The following is a 22858-nucleotide window of genomic DNA, read 5'->3' as shown; positions in this document are numbered from 1 at the left end:
ATATACATCCAAAAGTCCAAAGCATATCTACTCAAAGGTCAATCTAGGGTGCTTATCTTCATGATAAACCCCAAACATTGTGTAAATTTGCTTTTGTACCTAAAATAAAAAGATTAGAGATTAATAAAAAAATTATTTTTCAACAAATGGTCATATAAACTAGTTTGTTTAAAAAAAACGCAGAGGTGAACAAAGTATACAACTTCCTTACTTGAGTGAAAGTACAGATACTACTGGTCAAATATTCTCATTACAAGTAAAAGTTGTAAAGAGCGATTTTTACTTAAGTAAAAGTACAGAAGTAGCCTACTTGTTTTTAAAAGTACTTCAAAAGTAAATGTCAATGTATTGTTTTATTATTGTTGCATTGTTGTGTGCACTGTAAAAAATTATTCTGTGGCTTAGTAAATATTACAGAAATTTTTAACTTTATTAACTTAATAAAATCTCTGTATATCGTTTACTTGATTGTTTGAGTTAAACATACCAAAATAATTGAGTAAAAATCCAACAGTTAATTTTATCTAAAATTTACAGATATATTTAAGTTTTTTTCAATAAAATAATTTAGTATTTGACTAACCAATTATTTCTTTATAATATACTTAATATATATGTGAAATTTCTATCAAAATATTTGAGAATGTTTAATTAAACTGATCTGTTTCAAGAAACAAAAAAATTACTTAATTCAAATCAATATTATTAATATATTTAACACGCTCTTAAAATTGAGTAAGTTTACTCAATTAAAACAATGCCCCCCCCCTCCCCCTCCCCCTCCCCCACCCTCTGACTTGACGAAAACTCGACGGTTGGAGTGAGCGTGGCTGTTTGAACTCTCCAGTCTATGCCTGTCTACCTACCCTCATATCAATATCAAATTTATTTCAAACACAGTTCCAGAAGTGATTGAATGTGAGATTCAATAAGTGCACTCAATAACGTCAACAATGGTTTCAGACACCCAAATGGCTGTTCCCTCAAATAGTGCCCTAGTGTTTTAGCATGAATATGTTAGCCTTACTGTTATCTATAAGCTAATGTGCTCCAAAACAATGATAAAATTCGCATTTAGAAGACCAAACCCAACGATGAAAATGAAAATCAGGTTGATATCAGAATCCAACGCCAGATTGACACTAATCTCCAATGTTGGACAGACGTTGAATTATGGTTGAAAATGAAAATCGGGTTGACGTCAGAAACCAACATCAGTCGGGTTCTGACGTCAACCTGACTTTCATTTCCAACCAAAATCCAACGTCTGTCTGACGTCAATCCGACTTTAATTTCCAACCAAAATACAACGTCTGCATCCAAAATCCTGACTAACGTTACTACTTTCTACTCAAGGACCTTAAACAGAATTGTAGTGGAGTAAAAAGTACGATATTTGTCTTTCAAATGTAGCCTAGTGAAGTTAAATAATAGTAAAAAGAGAAAATAATAGGCTACTCAAGTAAAGTACAGATACTCAAAAAGTGTACTTAAGTACAGTAGGCTACTCAAGTAAATGTACGTTGTTACTGTCCACATCTGGAAATACTAAATACAGTTTAAAACCTAATTTGTGTTATTTTATAATATTCTAGAAAAGGTACAAATAATGAATCACAATTTTAAGGAATGTAACATAACAAGGTGAAATCATGTGGTAACATGTTGCATGTTTTTAATATTTTTAGTAGCCTACATTCACTTGAATATCAATTCAATTAGATTATGTCAAAATGACGTGTTTTCAGTAGATGCGGTCGAGAAGGTCAAGGGTTCTAGGGTATTTTTAATAAACGAGTTATATAATTGCTTATTAAACAATCAAATTAAGTTTTACAACAAATACATGCATTGTGATGGATGGATTGTGTCAAACTTTCAGTTTGATATGATATGGGCGTGGCAGAAAAAAAACACACGACAGTTTCACGCATGCGCACATCATCGAACATCTTCGGCGAAAGATCAGCAGCCCACGGCACACAGCAATGAGCAGCAGTAAGATCAGCAGCAGCGCTGCAGACTTACACATGAAGCAATGTACTGTGATTTTAAGACGGACGAAGAATGCCCCGTACGTTGAGAGGGTGGGAGGTGTGACGGGTTTGTCCTGTTTTTCCTCTTGGTGTTGAGATAACATGAGAGCTCCGAGCCCTGAGCAGTGTTGATCAGAAAGAGAGGGAGGTGTCCATCTACACCATCCTCTAGCCATCATCATCATCATCATCATTCTCCAGAGCACCGCCATCGCATCCCAGGGCTTTGTGTTGCGGTAAGTAAGTAAGTAACGTTATGGAGCTAATACCCGAAGCGCGGAACTGGCACGAGCTCAAAACTCTGCGAGGAAGAATGTGTGTAACGTATTTGTGACTGCAGGGCTGGACTTGCTCGGCTAAGCTACAACAACGTTATGTATCCGCAGTGTAATAGGCATGTTTTTGTTGGAAAGTGTCAAGTTTGTTGGTTTTTATTGTTCTTATTTTAAATATATAATATAACACATCTAATGTCTTTAAGAACTGAACTTTTAAACTCAACAAAGAAGACTATCCGCCCGTCATCCGGGGATTATCGCGTGGAAGTGATGCTAATTTTAGTGTGCCTCTAAAATGGATCACAAAATTGATATGGTTTACATTTCTTTATCAAAAACATCGTAATTTGTCAAATTCACCCTTTCCATGTTCTTTAAGGATATTCTTGGTGGTCGTACCGTTTGGCTCACCTAAACACTTTCTCGATGTGTTTACTTAAAAATAGCCTATGTGTTTGCCAATAAAGATTTTCATTTAGCCCAACCAGGAACTACCTTGTGTTTAGTCCAGAGTGGAAAAACAAGTATGCTTTCTCATTTGCCTTTGCTGGGCAGGTGCACAGCCATTGGGATGTAAATTAAATTACAAGCCAGCTGGTAGATCAGCAACGCTTGTATCTGAAAGGCTGTCACCCGAGCCACTGATAACAGTGGGTTCTTACAGCTCCTTATCTCTATTGTCTATTGATCGTGATACCCTGAAGTGGCCCTGAGGTTAATTTTAACTTGCTGCTCCATGCACTGTCTGGAAATAAATTTTCATCCCTGTGCAAATGTCAGTCAGTGAACTTTGATGTTTCTCTCTTTTTTCACAGGACGTGCATTTGTGTTGCAAGAGATTTACAGTCGCATTGTGGAATGAGAAACCAACTGGCGTGTAAGTGTCTTCTGTTAGAATAATGTTGCCAGGCGTGGGTGTGTTTGGAACAGGGCAGACAGTACGTGCCCTGGTGCCGTTGCTCCAAAAGGAAGGCTTCCCCGTTCAGGCCGTCTGGGGCCGTACACAAGAGGAAGCGGAGTCACTAGCCAGCGAGTTGGACATTCCCTTTTCCACCAGCCAAACAGATGATGTGCTGCTACATCCGGAGGTCCACCTTGTCTGCATATTGACACCTCCTCCCCACACTCGGCAGATTGCGGTAAAAGCTCTAGGTGAGACTTATGCTCCTTGGCTTCTTATCTTGATTATCAGTGTTGTCTCAGGGGATTGGGTTGGGTTCCTTCCTGGACTCAACTAGAGTGTTTACTGTGCTACTATTTACTTAACATCTTGGCACAAGCCAAATTGGGCTTTTTTTTCCCCTGCAGGCTGATACTCAGATCACAGTGAACCCCTCAGCACAGTTAAGATTATGTTGATAAAGCTCTTGCTTCAAGCAGAAACTTGTTAGGCTTTGAAAATATTCCGCTTTTATCATCATTGTTTACCCAATTTTGTTCTCTGTTGTCTCATTCTCTATAGGTATAGGTAAAAATGTGATCAGTGAGCAGGCAGCTACACTGACAGATGCCTGTAAGATGGTGACAGCGGCAAGATATTACCCACAACTCATGAGTATCATGGGAAATTCCTTGCGCTTCTTGCCTGCATTTGTCCAGATGAAACGCCTGCTAGGAGAGGGGTATTGTGGGACCTTGCAGGTACTGGAATTTCACCCCCCCCCCCCCCCAATTTTTTTTAAAGAAATGAATAATTTTATTTATATGACACAATTTCTATAATGATATTAAGAAAATGACTGACATTTATAACGTTAAGATTTATATTTCCAATAAATGCTATTCCCTTGATATTTCTACTCATAGAATCCTGAAAAAAAATGTTTCTACAAAAAGGTTAAGCAGCTCAACTATTTTCAACATTGATAATTGTAAGAAATGATTCTTAATTACCAGATCAGCATATTAGAATGATATCTGCTGGACCATGTGATACTGAAGACTGGAGTAAAATACATTAAAGCAAAAAACATCATTTTAAATGTTTTAATACAGTTATTTTAAGTTGTAATATTTCATAATATTACTGTTTAACTGTATTTTTTTTGATCAAATAAATGCAGCCTTAGTGAGCATAAAGCATAAGAGACTTTTTCCAAAAAGAAAAACATTTCATGTTTTTTGAAAGATACTTCTTCATGTGCTACATTATGACTTAACTTGGTCAAAATAATAAACTCATTGACATCACTTTTTTTCTCTCTCTTTTTCAAGGTATGTGAAGCAAGAGTTTATGGAGGCTCACTGCTCAGCCAATCATATGGCTGGGCGTGGGAGGAGCTTATGGGGGGAGGTGGCCTGCATACAGTGGGCTCCTGCATCATTGACCTCCTGAGCCACCTCACGGGACGTCGGGCTATGCGAGTGCATGGAATGCTCCGGACTTTTGTACGTCAAGGTGGCCCAGCGGGAGGGATTCGTTCCGTCACTGCAGATGACTATGCTTGCTTTCAGCTGCTGATGAGCGGAGGTGTGGTCTGCAGCGTTACATTAAACTTCAATCTACCTGGCACAGATGTGCATGAGATCATGCTTGTGGGGTCATCAGGACGACTCATTGCTCGAGGAACAGAGCTGTATGGCCAACGGACCAGCATGCAAGTAGAGGAGCTTCTTATGACTGATGGTGGAGAAGGTGTAGGGCCATCTGTCAGGGGACTGAATGGCATGGTAACTCAGCTCAGACTCTCTTTTCAGGCACAAGAGGACAGGCGCTCTTGGGTGCGGCATCCTGTTTCCATGGCAGCCTCCTTTGAGGATGGACTATATGTACAGACAGTTGTGGATGCCATCAAACGATCAAATCGCACTGGAGAGTGGGAGTCAGTGGAGGTCAAGATTCAGGATGTTGACCCAAACCACAACCACAGGACCCTGCCGAACTAACACTACACACACTGTTACATTCTATATCTCAAGACCAACCCTATTAATATCAGTCACCTTCTTTTACAATCAAATAACCATGCTTTCATTTTAGACATGAAGTACCTGAGACTGAATACATAATTTATCTAAGTTAATGCATACTTACTGCAAGTTTTAAGTTATCAGGGGAATTGGGTCGCAAAACACTGGAGATGCGTCACTGGATAGGAATTGTGGTTTCAGGGTTGTTTTGTTGCCTATTTCTTGTAACAAAAAAAGATGTGCAAAGCCTATCTGTGAAACTTTGTGCTTATTTTGATGTTATCAGTTTAAATTTGAGTCACAGGATACAAGTGTGAGCCCCTCAAGTTTTTATATTTTATATGAGTAGTGAATATAAGCTTGTGCTCTGCTGAGGATTTTTTCTGTATATGTGCACACGAGAGAGCTTTTATGGCACTGATAAACTTACAATGCTGGACACTAGATATCATTTTCTGTAATAAACCTGTTGTGACTTATAGCCTGATGCCCAATGCATTGGACATGTTAATGGTTTTACTAAGCTGCACATAGTTTCTTGAATTATATTTTTTATTGCTGAATCTGTGTCTGCACTGTTTAAGAGTGAGTGATGGGTTGATGTTTGGATGGTGTTTTTATTCATTGTTATAAGTTTAATAATAAACATTTACTTAATTTAATTAAATATTTTTACTTCTGGGATTTACACAAATGTAAATACACAAATATTTAACTTTTTTTTGTTATTTTTAAACGTGGATATAACACGAATGCTTATAGGCATTGTAGAGGGGGCGCGAAAGGCTCGTGTCTGGATGGTAACCCTCGTCTGAACTTCTCGCGAGATTTGCATACTTGATCCTTTGTGAATCCTGCACCAATGATAATAAACAGGAAAAAAAAAAAGAAACTGTAAAATGTAAATAATCGTAAAAGCAGAGGATTCCGAAGATATGTGAAGCTTTGTCCGTTGCTTTTTTTTTTATTTAGTTTTAGGGACTTCAAGATTCAATAAATGTTAAAGTAAAAAAACAATTTTTTACACCAATTAGGTGTTTTATTTATAAAAGATCCGTATTTATTAATGTGTTGTTCTCTCTCTGTTAATCATAAACAGTCTTGACTTAAAAGACATTAACTTAAAACGTTTGAAAACAGACATACAGTTTAACATTGCGGATCAAAGGGACACACAATAACTAGCCTATTATCGTGTCTTACTATATATTACATAGCATCATAAAACATGAGTATTTTTTTTTAACATCAAGTATTATAAATACGAACATTAAGGATAACATTCATAAACACATTAAGGGAAAATATATTCACATATTGTTTTTACTCGAATCATTTTGCTCAGTGACCAAAGCATCAGCAACAGAGCGCATGCGCGAGAATTTCACGGAGAGAAGGTTACCATCTAAAATAAGGCAATCAGTATTCAAAAAAGTCGACTCGTTCGAAAATGGCGGCACGAAAGCGAAGTATAGTCTGGTCATTTTTCCAAGCGGAGGATGAAAGAAGAGTATTGTGTCTTCTCTGTATGAAGACGGTTTTGTATTTTGGTCACACAACAAACATGCTTCGCCATTTACGAACGAAACACCCGTCAGATTTTTCCTCGTTGGACAAAAGGAAGCCCGCGACAGATGCGGTATCCAAACGCAACGACACTGGTTGCGTGGAAGGTATGAAAGGTTAAATGATTGTCTCGTGGTGTTTACCATTATGCACACTGTCATGGTGTAACGTTACGGTGATATGTCTATGATACAGCTGGCTGGTTATGGAACTTAGAATCGACACCTCATATATTTTCTTTGGTTTGTGATGTTTTCCCTTCCATTTTGGCCTAACGTTAACGTTACTTTGCACGTGCTTGTATCTTACCACATGTGAGTCCAGGAGCTAATTTAAAGGCGCTTTATCGTTCAAAACTGTGCTCGTTGTGATTGTGTGATTCGGTATCGACTCTTCAGTAAGAACGGCTTCGTTTTACAGAGTCTTGTGTCAAAGTGACGAGAGTATCAGTTAGGCCATGGTTTTGGGTGGATGTCGCAACGACGCCATGTTGTTTTTTTCAAACAATTGTCTATTATGTCGCTCAATGATAGAGAGCTAATTTAGCACATTTATATGATCTCAAACGAATTTCCCCGACGGGAATCGATTCGATTCGACTCGTTCAGTCAAACGAATGAATCTTTTGAATCGTGTCGCTGATTTGGATCGGCAATATACGGTGCTTTGACTGAAAGAGCCACCCCGCCCCCTCCCGTCCAGAATAAACAGGACAGAAAACCTTCAACGGGAACGGCCCCATTTTGTGCGAAGTATAAAGTCGTATTATACACGAATTATCAGTGATTAATAAATTATACATAATGTCATTTTCTAACATCTAATTTATATTGAGCACTGAGCAGTATTTGATCCGAAATTGTCACGTGATGTACCATCTGTCACATCCCCGGATGGGCGCGATTTTTTATTCTAAAACTGGTCATTGGCTAAAGCCAAGATTGTTTGTTTCTATAAAATTTTGAATGTACAAAAATGGATAGTAATGGATAGGAACTGTTTTGATGTACAATACCTGTTCATGTCTGTGATCAGCTTCCATATCGAACAACGTTATGTTCCGTCATCAGACACGCCAGGTAAAACATTGAACATTGGATAAAGCCAGGTTAAAAATTTGTTTAATATTATTATTATTATTATTATTAGGTTTTTACAGAGGGGATTTTGGATATCTATTTTTATCACTCGAATTACTGTCAACAGCCAGAAAAACAAAATTTTCACAAATTCTTAGGGAAAAAATTTTGTATATTATCAGGCAAATTATATATGAACAAACCCCTCTGTAAAAACCTTCAGAATATAGATAGGAATAAAACTGTAAAGTTTGGTGTATAAGTGCTCCTGAAATGTTAATTTCGGACTCAAAATAGAATTTTTTATTTATTTATTTATTTGTTTGTTGAGAAAGTGGCCTTTAAAAATGTGTACTGTAATTGAAATCTACAGACACAAATAGATTAAGTGCTATAAAATATACTTAAAAGTGTAATTTTGCTGTTTTCTTTCCACTAGTCTGAAAAACACTTTATGAAAAGCTAAAAATCTCAAGACATACCGCAAAATCAATTCAAGACACTAAATTGTCCATAGGTGTGAGTGTGAGCGACGATTTCAAGCCCAAAATCTCTAAAAGACCCGCCCAAATATGATAGAATTCTATTGTCATGACAACCAAGGTGTATAAGTACAATTTATCTCCTAAATACTAAACAATTATGTCAGGAGAACAATACAACATTGAAATGAGGCAAATACTGTAAAAGAAAATTAGCAGACGACAACATTTTTCCCTAACCAAACAGGTTGAAACTATTAAAGCATGTCAAATATCTGCAAACGACAGTTAAGATGTTACTACCCAAGATGCTGGGTTAGTCCCTGGGACCTTAATGAAGATAAAGTGGTTTGGATTATTCATGGGAGTGGTGCTAAAGTGTTCTTTTGGTGTGATTTGCTTGTTGGATTCCATGGAGCTTTCTCTGCAGAATTATGTATAATGTAGTTTTTTCACCGGGAATTCAGCTGTTGAACACTATTTGAAAAATTAAAAAGTTGATATAATGTGGACTGATAGCTTCAGCAAAAGTATACTCCATAGATGAACCACTTCTTAGCTCAGAGTAGGTCTGTCTTTGTTTGAAGGTTTTTAAATTATCATTAAAAATCAATTCCCTCATGGAAAAAAATTGAATGGGATTTTTACTTTTGGAACCTGACTTTTGCATTTTAGTTAATTGTTACTTTTGTTGCACAGCAACGTTCGGTTTTGGCATCATCTAGCTGCAGGTGTACAAAGTTCAGTCAATTTGAATTAAGTGATGGGGCATTTTAAATAACTAATGCAACTTCTTTTTTCTTCCTTTTTTTTCTGTGCCAAGTTACAGTGTTAATGGACGAGCAGCAGGTAGAGGTGGAGTCTGTGGGAGAAGATGGCGAAATGGATGGTGCCATCAAAGGGATCCTTCGTGCTGCAGCAGGAGAGGGGACAGCTGAAGCAGAGGTGGCTGATGAGGAAGGCGAGGGGCCTGTTGATGAAGGGGATGGGAAAGAAATACAAGAGGATGAGACCCCAGGTAATACTCGCAAGTGGAGCTCCGTGTGGGTGCACTATCGAAAGCTTGGCCAGGAGCCACGAGCCCTGTGCTTGCTCTGCATGGAGAAGATCCAGCACCGAAGTAGCACAAGTAACCTTATCAGGCATCTACAGCATAAGCATCCCAATGAGTTTGCACAACTTGAGGATCACCCACAAAAGCGGCCTAGCAAGCGTAAATCAGAAGATCCGAGCCGACTTGCTTCCTCTCCCACATTAGCGGGCGGGACTCCGACCAGATCACACATTGTGCCACCTAAGCGTGATGTCCGTTTACCCTGCAGTACCAGCCTAGACAGATACTCGGGTATAGTTTGCTTTTAACTCTTCTCATCAATATACATATTTACATTTTGTGTGAAAAGGATGTTGTGTCAGGGTTATTATAGTTAACTAGAACTAAAACCATAAAAAACACTAACTTAACTGATGTTAACTGAAATAAGATATACAAACACCTTAAACTTATACAAATTAAATATCTCTTTTTATATCTGCTGTTTATATAGCAGAATACATGATGGTCAAGTCACCTTTATGTAGCACTTGTTACCATACAGATTTGTTTGTTTCAAAGCAGCTTTACAGTGATAGTGAGTTAGCACATGGATTCAAACCTTCTGACATGCAAAGTAAAGCATTCATGTGAAAGTGGAGCTTTAGCCTTATTTTTATTGATCATTCATGTGTTTCTCTTAAAACAGGCCCGGAGATTCATGAGATATTGCGCTGCGGATAAATCAGCATGATCAAAAACTTGCGCGGTCATATTTTTCCTTAAAAGAACTAGTCAATAATGTTAATAAAGGGAGGAATTTGATTACACTATTTCAGATATCCCGTCGGACAGGCCGGTTGCGCATTTTGGTAGCCCGACTGGAAAACACAATAGCCCCGGGAAGTCGGGCTAGCAATTTTGCGAGCCCTGATGTGTGTGTGTGTGTGTGTGTGTGTGTGTTTTAAGTTTAATATAAGTTTTAATATCACAATTGCAATGTTTTCCTCTTAGGAGCTAAGTGGTCTGAGGGTGTGCGTATATTGGAAAGAGAGCGGGAGCTGACAGAGGCGTTGAGGCGTGTCCAGCAGGAAGAGGGGCGGAGCATACAGCTGCAGAAAGAGTTACTCCAGCAGTTCCGTGAAATGGATGCTGAGCGCCGAGTGCTTCAAAATCAGAAATGTGAACAAGAGCAGGAACATGCAAGGTTGCGGAAGGAAAGAGAAGACCTCCAGAAGGAGAAGAATGAACTCCAGGGGGAAAAAGAGGAGATGCAGAAGGAGAGGGAGGAGTTTCTGAAAGAGAAAGAGGAGCTAGAGAAACAGAAACAAGAACTGGACTCCTGGAAAAATGCTCATGCACAGGGACAGACCTCTGGATTTTACAATTGTTGATATACTTCAGTATGTCTGTTTCACAAGGAAACAATGATTTCCTTTTTATGGAAATAGTTATTTCTTTACCCTTTTTATTTTTTACAAGATTGCTTTGGATTTGGGGAATGGGGTTGTGGGGAGTGGGGGAAATGCCAGGGATGTTGTATTTTCTTTAGCTAAATGAAAGTTTACCTTAACCTTCCAGGATTTCAAACACGTACATGCATGCATGCAAATTATAGATTTCCTGCCATTAAAATAGAGATTAATAATGAGATGGCCTTTCATGTCAGATAACTAGAAAATCAGTTTGCATTAGATCTACTCACATGCTGTATATATTCATGTATATATGAGTGTTAACACAAAAAAAGTTCATGTTCGCTCCGAAATCGACCAGTGTGTGAATGTATTCAAATGTGTTTTTGTACATTTATGCACTGGGAATAAAAAAAAAAGCTATCAGCAAATTTCCTTCCTCAGTCATTTGGGCCATGTTTTTGTTATTCTTACCCTGGAGCTGATCATGTATGCCTCCTATGTCACGGTTTTATTGTATAACCGTAGTACGGTGTACATTTTAGGACATCGTCAGACCTCAGTCATACAATGACAAGGCGTCATGCCTCAGACTAAAAGGCTTCAGTCACAGGACAAAACGGCATTGTGCCTCAGACTGAAAGGCTTCAGGTCTCAAGAAAAACTATGTCAGGTCTGGTGCAATTAGACATTGGACAAAACGGACTCAGATTAAAAGTTATCAGACAAAAAGACATCAGTCAAAAAGTTATCAGACAAAAAGACATCAGCCGAAAAGTTATCAGACAAAAAGACATCAGCCGAAAAGTTATCAGACAAAAAGACATCAGACGAAACGGACTCAGATTAAAAGTTATCAGACAAAAAGACATCAGCCGAAAAGTTATCAGACAAAAAGACATCAGACGAAACGGACTCAGATTAAAAGTTATCAGACAAAAAGACATCAGCCGAAAAGTTATCAGACAAAAAGACATCAGACTAAACGGACTCAGGTGGAATGTGACGTGTCGCGCTGCCCCGCCCCATATGACGTCACGCGGTTCATAACAAGCAAACTGGTGTGGAACGGTAGATGATGGCAGATAGAGGTAAGTCGCTCCTGATATATTTAATTTAAACGTTTTTAATTAAATGCTAAACTAATTCAGTTGTACACACAGGAGAACATGCATTTCATGAGTATTGTGTGCACGTTTAAAAGTTTGTAATAATGCAATTAGCTAACGTTAGCTTGTACGTTGGCAAACTGTAGTAACAAGTTAAAGTTATCGTTAAAATTAAATCAGGAGCGACTTACCTCCATCTGCCATCATCTACCGTTCCACACCAGTTTGCTTGTTATGAACCGCGTGACGTCATATGGGGCGGGGCAGCGCGACACGTCCCACTCCACCTGAGTCCGTTTAGTCTGATGTCTTTTTGTCTGATAACTTTTCGGCTGATGTCTTTTTGTCTGATAACTTTTAATCTGAGTCCGTTTCGTCTGATGTCTTTTTGTCTGATAACTTTTCGGCTGATGTCTTTTTGTCTGATAACTTTTAATCTGAGTCCGTTTCGTCTGATGTCTTTTTGTCTGATAACTTTTCGGCTGATGTCTTTTTGTCTGATAACTTTTCGGCTGATGTCTTTTTGTCTGATAACTTTTAATCTGAGTCCGTTTTGTCCGATGTCTAATTGCACCAGACCTGACACCTGACATAGTTTTTCCTGAGACTTGAAGCCTTTCAGTCTGAGGCACGATGCCGTTTTGTCCTGTGACTGAAGCCTTTTAGTCTGAGGCATGACGCCTTGTCATTGTATGACTGAGGTCTGACGATGTCCTAAAATGTACACCGTACTACGGAGCAGAGTTTTGCTTAATGTGAAGGCTGACAAGATGGTACTGCATTAATATTTATTGTGAAGAGAAGTTCAAAATAATTTGTTTTTAGACATATTTGCATACTGTTGTCACTTTAACCCTGTTTTGTACATTTTACATATTTTTGAGAGAAAAACGTGGACCTTAAAAACTTGTTCATATTTACTTCTCAAAGCTTTCAAAAACATCTCAGTTTGCTTATATGGCAACAAAAGATTAGTGTTAAAGACCGTTTTAGGTAAGAAAGGTAGAGGTCGGGAGAGGGAAAAAAGTGGTTTTAAGGGATAGTTCACCCAAAAATTAATGGCCCTCATGACTTTTTTTTCTCTGTGAAACAAAAGTTTTTTCTTTTTTTTCTCCATACAGTGGAAGTCAGTGGTCACCAAAACACCACATCTTTTGTGTTCGGCAGGAGAAAGTCAGTCATAGGTTTGTATGAGCAATATGAACGTCAGTAAACGGCCATTTTCATTGTAGTCAAAACTATATTGGGAATTATTACTGTTTTGTAATTTAGTCTTGGCCTTAGAATGTCTCATTTTCAGCAGCAATAAAATTAGAAAAGGAAACACAAGCCATTTCAATATATTTCTCCTCGTTCATATTAAAAAGAAAATGTGAAAATCGTGAATTATGGCCCTTGTCACTTGCCGTAAAACGTCAACCGCTAACGATCACGTGATTTGTGTCAGTTTCAACCACATCGCATCAGTGCGAAAGATGTCTGCAGAAGGTTAATTCGACAGTCACAACATTTCCACCCACCGCGTCTAATTTACCGTCAAAATGCTGAATTTCTGTCCTCAGTGTGGTTCAAAGTTACAGTCTGGGTTCAAATTCTGTCCTTCATGTGGTGGGAGACTCCCAGAAGCTGTAACAGAAGCTGTAACTTCACAGTCATCCGAACCATATCCCAACTCTGTGCTTTCGTCTTTGAGCGCCATGGAAGGTAAATATGGGTTTAGTTCAACCTTATTTTAATTACATTTATTCGATAGGTTTCTGAAAGGACTACAATTCGCTGATCAAAGAGGCAGAACAATCTGATTAAATATAGAAAAGCAGAGAGGCTAAATAGGAAAACCAAATGGTCATACCATGCGGTAACGACGTCTTGAGTAGATTCATGTCGTCGTCAATACTGAAATACGTAACTTACATTTCATAATCTACAAAACAAAAATATTTATTCATGTGAATTCAGGTGACACCATGGTCCAGATTTCCTTGTTGACCAATTTGCAGTTGAGTTGAACACTGTAAATCTGACAACCCAAAAGTAGAGTTGTCTAGTAGTAATGGGTTTCAAAGTGGGTTTGATGTAATATCAGCATTTAACTGAATGATTGTCTGTGTCATCTATACGCTACATCTTTATGATATCGGTTATCCAAAGATAAACTGGCTCTCTCAAAGTAGCCTGATCAATAACCCTGAGATAAAATATAGCTTAGAGTTTTTTTATTTTTTTGTTTTTTTATTTATTTTTTGGTGTTGTTTTTAGTACATCACATGATGGTCTCTTTTACTACTAGCAGACTAGTTTAATGCACTAAAAAGTTTGGGGTCAGTAAAAATGTTCTGTTGTTGAAATTAATACTTTTATTCAGCAGGGATGCATTAAATTGATCAAAATGGGACTGGGATTAACTGGGATTTTAACTGGGATTTAAAGACATTTATAATATGACAAAATATTTACAGTTCAAATAAATGTTCTGTTGAAAAAAGTGGTCCATTTCCACTAAATTATTAAGCAGCTAAACTACCAGCATTGATAATCAGAAATGATTCTTGAGCACCAAATCATCATATTAGAATGATTTCTTAAGAATCCTGTGACACTGAAGAGTGGAGTAATGACTGCTGAAAGTTAGGCTCTTTTTTTTTCATTTTAAATATAATATGTTAGATTAGAAAGTGTTTTCTTAATTGTTGTAATATTTAACAATATGACTGTTTTTATTGTATTTTTGATCAAATAAATGCAGGCTTGGTGAGCATAATAGACGTAGTTTCAACAACATTAAAAAATCTTCCAACCCCAAACTTTTGAATGGTAGTTTATGCATAATACGTGTTCATTTGTGTATATGCCATCTGACTGAGCCTCCTTTTTTGACCCCAGTTGCTGCTTTTAAAATGCATAATTGCAACACAGTAATCCACTTTTTTTGTAGTAGTAGATTCTGCTGAAGACTTATCACAATCTGCACTGATTCGCCCACCTTTGCGTTCGACGCGACGAAAGACCCTGAGTAGCACAGCCATGGACTGTATAGGTGTGTCTGAGTGTTTATGTAGTAGAGACAAGGGCTTTGTAGACTTGCTATGATTTTTGTGAAAGACGACTGCTTTATTTCAGATCAGAAGTCTTTGCCATCTTTGCCATCTTCTCGAAAGCGAAAGACATCCCCCCTGGTTAAAGAGGAGAAAGAAGTGACAAAGAAAACATTGTCCATAGTAACTCAAACCCCAGGTAGACACACTATACTGTAAAACGCTAGACTATATAAAATTGTATGTTTTATTATAGCCAAATGTAATGGAGCAGATGGTCATGCTATTTCACAGAGTAAACATAAAAAACTTTCACATTATTATTACTTGTATAGAAGTTTTCTGCTAAATGCAAATCAAAAGCGTTATTACATTAACTGTTGTAGGATTTTGTGTGAAGACTTTTGCTTTATTCCAGGTAAAAAGTCTTTGACATCTCCTGGGAAAGGAAAGGCATCCCCTCAGGTTAAAGAACAAGAGGAGGCGAAGCAAACTTGTTCGGTTACACTTCAAACTCCAGGTGAGATGCCGTGTACTGGGAAACTCTGGAGTCTGTAGTCTTTAAATTTAGATTTGGTATCTTTTTATAGCTTAGATAATTAAAGCCGATTTTCTTGCTCGGTCATATAGTAAATTGCAAATATGACCACATTATTAATAATTTTACACACTATTGTAAATGAATGTTATATTTATATTCACGCATTTTTATTAGTGTGCTGTATTATTTCAGATAAGATGTCACCTCGAAAATGTAAGGCTTCCCCCCAGGTTAAAGACGAGGCGGCAAAGCAACCGTCTTCAGTTATTCAAAGCCCACGTAAGATGCAATGTATAGAGGGAAAACTGCTAAATTTACATTGAAAAATAATACATGATATCTAAAAGTGATTACATCACATTTCTTTATTGTGTTTCATACAAAATGGCCAAATAGCATCATCATGTTATTATTTGGGTTTTTAGCTAAATCCAAAGGCAAGAAGCGCGTGTGCATCGTGGAGCCGGTCCAGGAGGGTCTGGTGGTGTGTGACCAGTCAAGCAAAAAGTGGAAGCTGGTTGAACTTCTGTGGCAAACAGAATTAGATCTGACATATGCAGGTAAGATATTTGACCATCAAATCCCTACGCTCCACATTAATGGGAAGTGGGTCAATGCATCCATCTCTGCGTCTTAAATCCTTTAATCAGTTTTCCTCAGATGGTTTAGACCAAGATAACAGCAATGCAATAAATGTGACTTATGCATCTAAATATTGTCTGTTTAATCTAGTGTGCCAGGCAAATCAGCACGCAGACTCAAATGAATGCAAATACATCTTGAGACTGGTGAGTGTTGTGTTCACAAAATGTAGCCTGTGTGTAAACACGCACAGGAAGGAAATGAGGAAGGCCCTGATAACTTTAGGTTGTCTTCTTCAGGGTGCTAAAGAAGGACACCTGTTCAATGAGCAGAACTTCCATCTGAGAGCAGCCAAACCTGATGCAGGTCAGCCATTTTAGAACTGGCAACGGATATATCAAAAACTAGTGTAAGTATAATGTAACTACGCCACCTTAAAATAAAGTGTAACCCTTTCTTTCTTTTTCTTTGCCAATAGTGGAGAAATGGTTGAAATCGCACAAATTGGACTTCCTTGGGATTCCATCATGTGTAGGATTTGGTCTCCATGAAGCATCTAGGTATGTATATTATACTACACTACCATTAAAAAAAAAAAAAAAAAAATATATATATATATATATATATATATATATATATATATATACTTGTAATAAGCCAGGGATGCATTAAATTGAACCTTTTATTTATCAAAGAATAAAAATAAAAAAGTTTCATGGTTTCCACAAAAGTCTTAAGCATCACAACCTTTTTTTAACGTTGATAATAATAAGAAATGTTTCAAAATCAGCGCCAAATCAGCATATTAGGATGATTTCTGAAGGATCATGTGACACTGAAGACTGGAGTAATGATGCTGAAAATTCATGTTTTTCATGTCATGTTTTCTATTCGAATATATTTTAAAAGGTATTTTATAAATCGCAATAATATTTAACAATATTACTGTTTCTGTATTTTTGATTAAATAAATGTAGCCTTAGTAAAAATACTTCTTTTAAAAACAAACAAAAGTGTTACTGTCTCCAAACATGTGAATGGAAGTGCAAATATAATCACAGATGTCAATACATAGTGAAAAAAGCCTCCAAGTGAAGATTTTTCAGGACATTACATTCGGCAGACTAGTAAAAAATTAATTTGCCATTACAAAAATGCTTTAGAAGCCAATATATTGTTTCTTTTATTTCCATATCATTGAAAATAGACTTAACATTGTCCTTTAGCCAACATCAATTCATTTTGCAACCAAATTGTCAATAGGCTCTATGCACGATCGCTTCCGCGTTTTGTCTCAGCCCGCCCAGTTACATCCGGTCATTCCGGTGCTGCGTCAGAAGCCGTTTTTGCATTAGGTGGAGATAATGGCAAATTACACTCTCTGTTTACAAGAACTTCCAGCGGTTAACGTGAATGATGTAAACAATATTGTGAGGCAGTTAACTGTCACAAATATGAGTAAGAAAGAGAAGTTCTTTAAATTAAAAATTTCGAGCTACATCGACAACTTTGAGGGTGAGTATTCTCTCATATCACGCGAAATCCGACTAGCGAATCAGTTTCTAAAATCGTTGTCTCCGTTTCTGAGAAAATTAATTTTATTAAAGTGAATTGTCCTATAGAATGCGCTATGCGGAAGTAAAGACGCCGGCTGAGATCCTACCGGAAATATGTCAGCAGCGTTCGTGCATAGAGCCTATTTGTCCGATGAAACAGTGGGAGATGTATTCGCATGCAAAACGTTTCCGCACCCCATCTACTTTTCTTAATGTTAGTCTATGTACACGTGCAGACTGATGTCTTTGGTTGTTGCTTTGCATTTCAATGATTTTCATAGTCTTGTATCATGAGCGCAGAGCAACGCATTGAAAGATTGTATGTAAAGATAAAAACAGTTCAATAACAATGACCTCATTGTGGAATCTAATTGTATCCGTATACACTTCCCTGTAGGTTTTTAGTTTTTCCCAACATGGGTGAACCACTGCAGACAGCCATAGATGAAGGCACCGGCTCTCTCCCTGAGAAAGCTGTTCTTCAGCTTGCACTACGACTAGTGAGTGTACCATTGAACGACTTAACTCTCAGATTTGTTGTTAATGCCCTAGCTATGCCATTCTCTATGAAACGGCAATATAAATATAGGATGTGTATGTGTTTTGTAGTTGGATGCACTTGAATTTGTCCACGAGAAGGAATATGCTCATGCAGACATTCATGCAGGAAATATTTACATCAACACTGACAGTGACACAGAGGTCAGTAAGCATGTCTCTTATGAACTGAACGTGAATGCTTCATATATCATTCAAACATTAAAGTGTTTGTTGTGTTTTGTAGGTTTTCTTGTCTGGCTTTGGTCATGCGTTTAGGTTTTGCCCTGGTGGAAAGCACGTGGAGTACCGACAGGGTAGCCGCACCGCTCACCAGGGTAACATCAACTTCATCAGCGTGGATTCTCACAAGGGGGCCGGTGAGCTTCAGTTGTTCATTGCATTATTTACATTATCCATGGCAGAAGCGAGTCTAATTTGCATGTCTGTGGGTGTTTTGCAGGTCCCTCTTGTCGCAGTGACCTGCAGTCTCTGGGTTACTGTATGCTGTGTTGGCTGACAGGCTCACTACCCTGGAGTCACATCTCTCACACAAGCTCTGTTGCTGCAGAGAAAGAGAGGTAAGCAAAACCAAAGCATCAGCACTCAAAAGGAAAATGATTCGAGGAAAAGTTTTTTTTTGTTCTTTGCTTAAAGGTAAAAGGAAGTTGGTAATAACTTTGCAGCAAAATACTGTTAACGAACATCTTGACGCTACTGAGAGCGGCGTTTAGATGAATTGTAAATATGTGCTGCACTTTACTCTCAAAAACAAAAACGCACAACAAAAATGACAGTGGTGAGAAAGCAGCCGTTAAAGGGATAGTTCACCCAAAAATGATACTTAACCCATGATTTACTCACCCTCAAGCCGTTCGAGATGCATATGTCAATCATTTTTCAGACGAACACATTTTCAGTTATTTTAGAAAATCACTTAGATCTGTCAGTGGTTATAATGTGAAGCAATGGGGTCCACCTCGTTCAAGTCCCAAAATGTGCATACATCCTTCACAAAAGTAATCCATCCGGCTCCAGGGGGATAAACGAAGGCCTTCTGAGGGTAATCCGTGCGGTTTTGTCGTAAAAATATACATATTTAAAACTTTATAAACGAAAATAACTGGCTTCCGGTAGCGGTCGACGCGCGTTCACAGAGATGGATGCTGGCGTATGACGTTGTGACGTAAAACGCCATACGCCAGCATCCATCTCTGTGAACGCGCGTCGACCGTTGCCGGATGCCAGTTATTTTCATTTATAAAGTTTTAAATATGTATATTTTTACGACAAAACCGCACGGATTACCCTCAGAAGGCCTTCGTTTATCCCCCTGGAGCCGGATGGATTACTTTTGTGAAGGATGCATGCACATTTTGGGAATTGAACGAGGTGGACCCCATTGCTTCACATTATGACCACTGAAAGATCTAAGAGATTTTCTAAAATAACTGAAAATGTGTTCGTCTGAAAAATGATTGACATTATGCATCTCGAACGGCTTGAGGGTGAGTAAATCATGGGTTAAATATCATTTTTGGGTGAACTATCCCTTTAAGAAAGCATCTGATCACGGTGATATGGATATGTTTGCACCAGCTCTGCAGTATATCAGACATATGTCGATAGGAAATTAAAATTACACTGTTATGATGGTTTGATTATAAAGTATATTTGAGACTATATAGATTTGGCTCTGTGAGACTATATTTTGAATGAATCCCTTTTCATTGCATGACACATTTACATTACAGTACAGAATGGCTATTTCTGCATTATCCTGAATATTGTATAAGCAATTATTTCATGTGTCATAGAACAAAGGAAAGTCTTTCGGGAGTGTGCGTAACCGTCACATCCTTTGGATTTTCGAGTGAAACCAGCCCGACTTCTTCACATAAAAATCTGTCTGCAGGCGTTCATAGTAGAAACCCTAGGAAGCTGGGGAAGGTCTCATTTTTTTAAGTTTCATAACAAGCTGTTGTTCACACATTGGCAATCAGAAAATTCTTAATCGAAAATCTTACATAGACCCTTTATAGACCCCTTGGTCAGACCAGTTGTTAAGACACCGTCTTAACATAGTGGCTATTGGCGCTTTTCCATTACCAGTACCAGCTCGACTCGCCTCGGCTCGCTTTTCACTCCGTTTTCCATTGCAGATAGTACCTCCACAATAGTACCGGGTCGTCATAGCGACGCCGCAGGAAACTGCCATGACTTAATCTTCTACGCGACACACACCTGCTACCCACACACACAGGACAATGGAGGAAATCGAGTGTATGCTGTTTTTGGATGTTTTTGCTTTTGCTGTTTTTTATTCAGGATACTCCGTCTGGCGCGTGCAATGATGACGCAGTGAATAGTGACGATTCTCTCTGACCAATCAGCAGTCTGCCGTGTTTTCACGTCACATTTTAGTATCGCCTCAGCTTGCTTAGAACCTCGTCGGAGGTGGTACGAAAAAAAGTACCTGGAAGCAGGTACAGGTACAACTTTTACACAGTGGAAAACCAAACAAAGCCGAGGCGAGGCGAGGCGAGGCGAGCTGGTACTGTGTTGTGGAAAAGCGCCATATGTTTATGCAACTGGCTCCAGGAGTGGTGTGGTACAGTGCTATAAGCTCAGTGAAGCTGGTAACTAGCAATCTCTACTGTGAGCCCTTTACTAAACTAGGGATTTCCCCCAAATATGATGACCACCTTCTTAAAATATAAACGAATGTGGCTTCCTAAAGTATTAATTAAAAATAATTAATAATAATTGCAAGGTTTTTTTCTTCAATAGAGCCATTTTTCTGTGAACATAGTATCCCCTAGTACCAATCATAAAGGCATTGCCTAAAAAAATAAAAATTATAAAAAATATTAATAATAATAATAAGAAATTATTTTTTATACTGCTTCTGCAAATAGGTATATAGATGCCTCATTAGAGGTTCATAAGCCATCCACCATATTGGAACGGTCAAAGCCGGTCTGTGAACACTCAAGAGCAACACTCAACACTCAAGATCTACAACAGACTTAAGCAGAAGATTGAAGATGATTCTGAAATGTTGACCGTTCCAAGACCCATTTCAAGCTTTTGAATGTGTCATCCACATACATATCTATGCTTCCTTTACCTTACTCCTGAAACTTGTTTTTGCTGTGCTGTGGATATCGTTGGCTCTTTTATGAAGAATTGCTTGTGATGTTTCTCATTTATAAGTCACTTCGAAGTAAAAGCATCTCGGTGACTAAATTAAAAAAGAAGGTTGCTAGTTTGATCCCCACAAGGAAAGAGCCATGAGCTCTGGACAAGGTGCTTTACTCCAGGTGAACTGTCCCTTTAATGACTGTACCTTTAGACACTTCAAATACAAGTGTCTGATAAATGACTACTCAGCTTAATCTATATCACATGCATTTTGAATCATAAAAGGAACACAACTTCCATGAATGAAAACCTAGTGCCTGGTGTTACAGAGGAAAGGGTGCAGTCATGTCAATGTTCTTCTATGTGTAAAATGTTTTCTGCCTGCCTACAGGTATATTTCTGATATCCCTGGACTTCTGAGTTGCTGCTACAAACAGAAGAAAGCTTCAAGTGAGCATTCATTTTTCTATTTGAATCATTCTCATGTGTTTAATACCAGTGAAGGTATGTTTGTAATATGTTCTTGTGCAATTTAGGTGCATTACAAGAATACCTGTCTACTGTGATGACCCTGCAGTATACCGAGAAACCGGATTATACACTTCTGAAAGCTGGACTTCATGAGAGCTTACAGAAAATGGGTGGGAGTCTGAAGGAATCACTGAATCTGTAGGTAACATCTATTCCCAAATTTAAACAACTACTACAGGATTATTATGGGTGTCACATTTCAAGTTCTTTATTGTTGGCATGAATATGAAAGTGTTTCATTCTCACATATTTCAAAACTGCAACAGCAGTAAAAATACAAAAATGATGACAATATTGAAAAATAAATGATCACAACACTGCTGAAATTGTCCTCTTCACCATGTCAGCAAGTTTTTAGTCCTCATCACTGGGAAGTTTACAGTTGTAATTACGATTTAAAGATGCGTTCATGTGCAACTCGCAAGTCGGTAACTTGTATTCATGCTGACAGCTAGCTAGGTAGCTGAAATCTCAGTCTGACTTTTTGTTTTTTCTTCTTTTTTTCACAGGTAAAACCATAATGAGAAGAGTTAATAGGTGTGGAATGTGGCTTTGGTTATTTTATGGAATGTTTAAGAAAGCTTTTATGTTTTTAAAAGCAACTTTTAGTGTGGTAATTTTATTACAGTGCAAACTTTGCATGCTTGTTTGCTTTCATAGACTGAGTTTTAATGACTGGTTTATTTCATCATTGTCTTTTAACATTTAGAAATAAGCAATGTTTAGTTGTAAGGGTGACTTCACATTTTTTTTTTTTTTTTTTTTTTTTTTTTTTTTTTTATACAAATAATTTCTCCCTGGTCTTGATATACTGCAACCATTGCATTTCAATCCATCAGTGTCAAATTTACTTTAGGAAAAGGACATGTTCGTGTTGTAAGTGAAATATTTTTCCAATTTTTTTCTCAAGTTTTCATAAATTGTATCGTACCTTGCTAAAAAAAAAATAAACAGCAGTACCCAAAAACTTGATTATCTTTTTATTTTTGATCATTACGCACAAATACCGCAAGGTGGCACCAAC

At 37.9% G+C, this 22858-nt stretch overlaps 3 protein-coding genes across 11 annotated transcripts; all 3 read left to right on the top strand.

Annotated features, from left to right (window-relative positions):
* Positions 1-1867: 1867 nt before the first annotated feature.
* gfod2 (glucose-fructose oxidoreductase domain containing 2) lies at positions 1868-6231 on the top strand. 4 transcript variants are annotated; one of them, XM_081356140.1, is made up of 5 exons: positions 1935-2272; positions 3130-3466; positions 3777-3955; positions 4529-4911; positions 5012-6095. In XM_081356140.1, the coding sequence occupies exons 2-5, from the start codon at positions 3214-3216 to the stop codon at positions 5292-5294; spliced, it is 1098 nt and encodes a 365-aa protein (XP_081212266.1). In that variant the 5' UTR covers positions 1935-2272; positions 3130-3213; the 3' UTR covers positions 5295-6095. The 4 variants fall into 4 exon arrangements, with proteins under 4 accessions (XP_081212263.1, XP_081212264.1, XP_081212266.1 ...); XM_081356137.1 differs by having other exon boundaries at positions 1868-2272; positions 4529-6231; XM_081356138.1 differs by having other exon boundaries at positions 1876-2280; positions 4529-6231.
* Positions 6232-6595: 364 nt separating this feature from the next.
* Positions 6596-11328, top strand: LOC308680804 (uncharacterized protein; the record flags this gene model as incomplete). Its single annotated transcript, XM_081349150.1, is given in 4 exon segments — positions 6596-6654; positions 6656-6897; positions 9175-9696; positions 10399-11328. Coding segments are annotated over 4 exon segments (1203 nt in total). The 3' UTR covers positions 10779-11328.
* Positions 11329-11862: 534 nt separating this feature from the next.
* Positions 11863-22797, top strand: vrk3 (VRK serine/threonine kinase 3). Of its 6 annotated transcripts, none has more exons than XM_081358751.1 (18): positions 11863-11890; positions 13030-13092; positions 13471-13612; positions 14844-14945; positions 15029-15142; positions 15362-15463; positions 15677-15763; positions 15910-16044; positions 16217-16272; positions 16366-16432; positions 16545-16626; positions 18020-18122; positions 18232-18324; positions 18407-18539; positions 18623-18740; positions 21695-21753; positions 21840-21972; positions 22344-22796. In XM_081358751.1, the coding sequence occupies exons 3-18, from the start codon at positions 13606-13608 to the stop codon at positions 22345-22347; spliced, it is 1395 nt and encodes a 464-aa protein (XP_081214877.1). In that variant the 5' UTR covers positions 11863-11890; positions 13030-13092; positions 13471-13605; the 3' UTR covers positions 22348-22796. The 6 variants fall into 6 exon arrangements, with proteins under 6 accessions (XP_081214877.1, XP_081214876.1, XP_081214872.1 ...); XM_081358750.1 differs by lacking the exon at positions 11863-11890 and adding an exon at positions 12232-12681; XM_081358746.1 differs by lacking the exons at positions 11863-11890; positions 13030-13092 and having other exon boundaries at positions 13313-13612; positions 22344-22797.
* The last annotated feature ends 61 nt before the right edge of the window (positions 22798-22858 follow it).

The sequence above is a fragment of the Scardinius erythrophthalmus genome (assembly GCF_964197995.2).
Source record: "Scardinius erythrophthalmus genome assembly, chromosome: 2".
NCBI lineage: Eukaryota > Metazoa > Chordata > Actinopteri > Cypriniformes > Leuciscidae > Scardinius > Scardinius erythrophthalmus.
This window is presented reverse-complemented; position numbering and strand designations above follow the sequence as displayed.

Coding starts and splice junctions, on each gene's coding strand:
- gfod2 (XM_081356137.1), top strand. CDS start 3,214: ATGTTGCCAGGCGTGGGTGTGTTTGGAACAGGGCAGACAGTACGTGCC. Junction 3,467..3,776: donor GATTGCGGTAAAAGCTCTAG/GTGAGACTTATG, acceptor CATTCTCTATAG/GTATAGGTAAAAATGTGATC. Junction 3,956..4,528: donor GGTATTGTGGGACCTTGCAG/GTACTGGAATTT, acceptor CTCTTTTTCAAG/GTATGTGAAGCAAGAGTTTA.
- vrk3 (XM_081358746.1), top strand. CDS start 13,450: ATGCTGAATTTCTGTCCTCAGTGTGGTTCAAAGTTACAGTCTGGGTTC. Junction 13,613..14,843: donor GTCTTTGAGCGCCATGGAAG/GTAAATATGGGT, acceptor CTTTTTTTGTAG/TAGTAGATTCTGCTGAAGAC. Junction 16,627..18,019: donor GGTCTCCATGAAGCATCTAG/GTATGTATATTA, acceptor ACTTCCCTGTAG/GTTTTTAGTTTTTCCCAACA.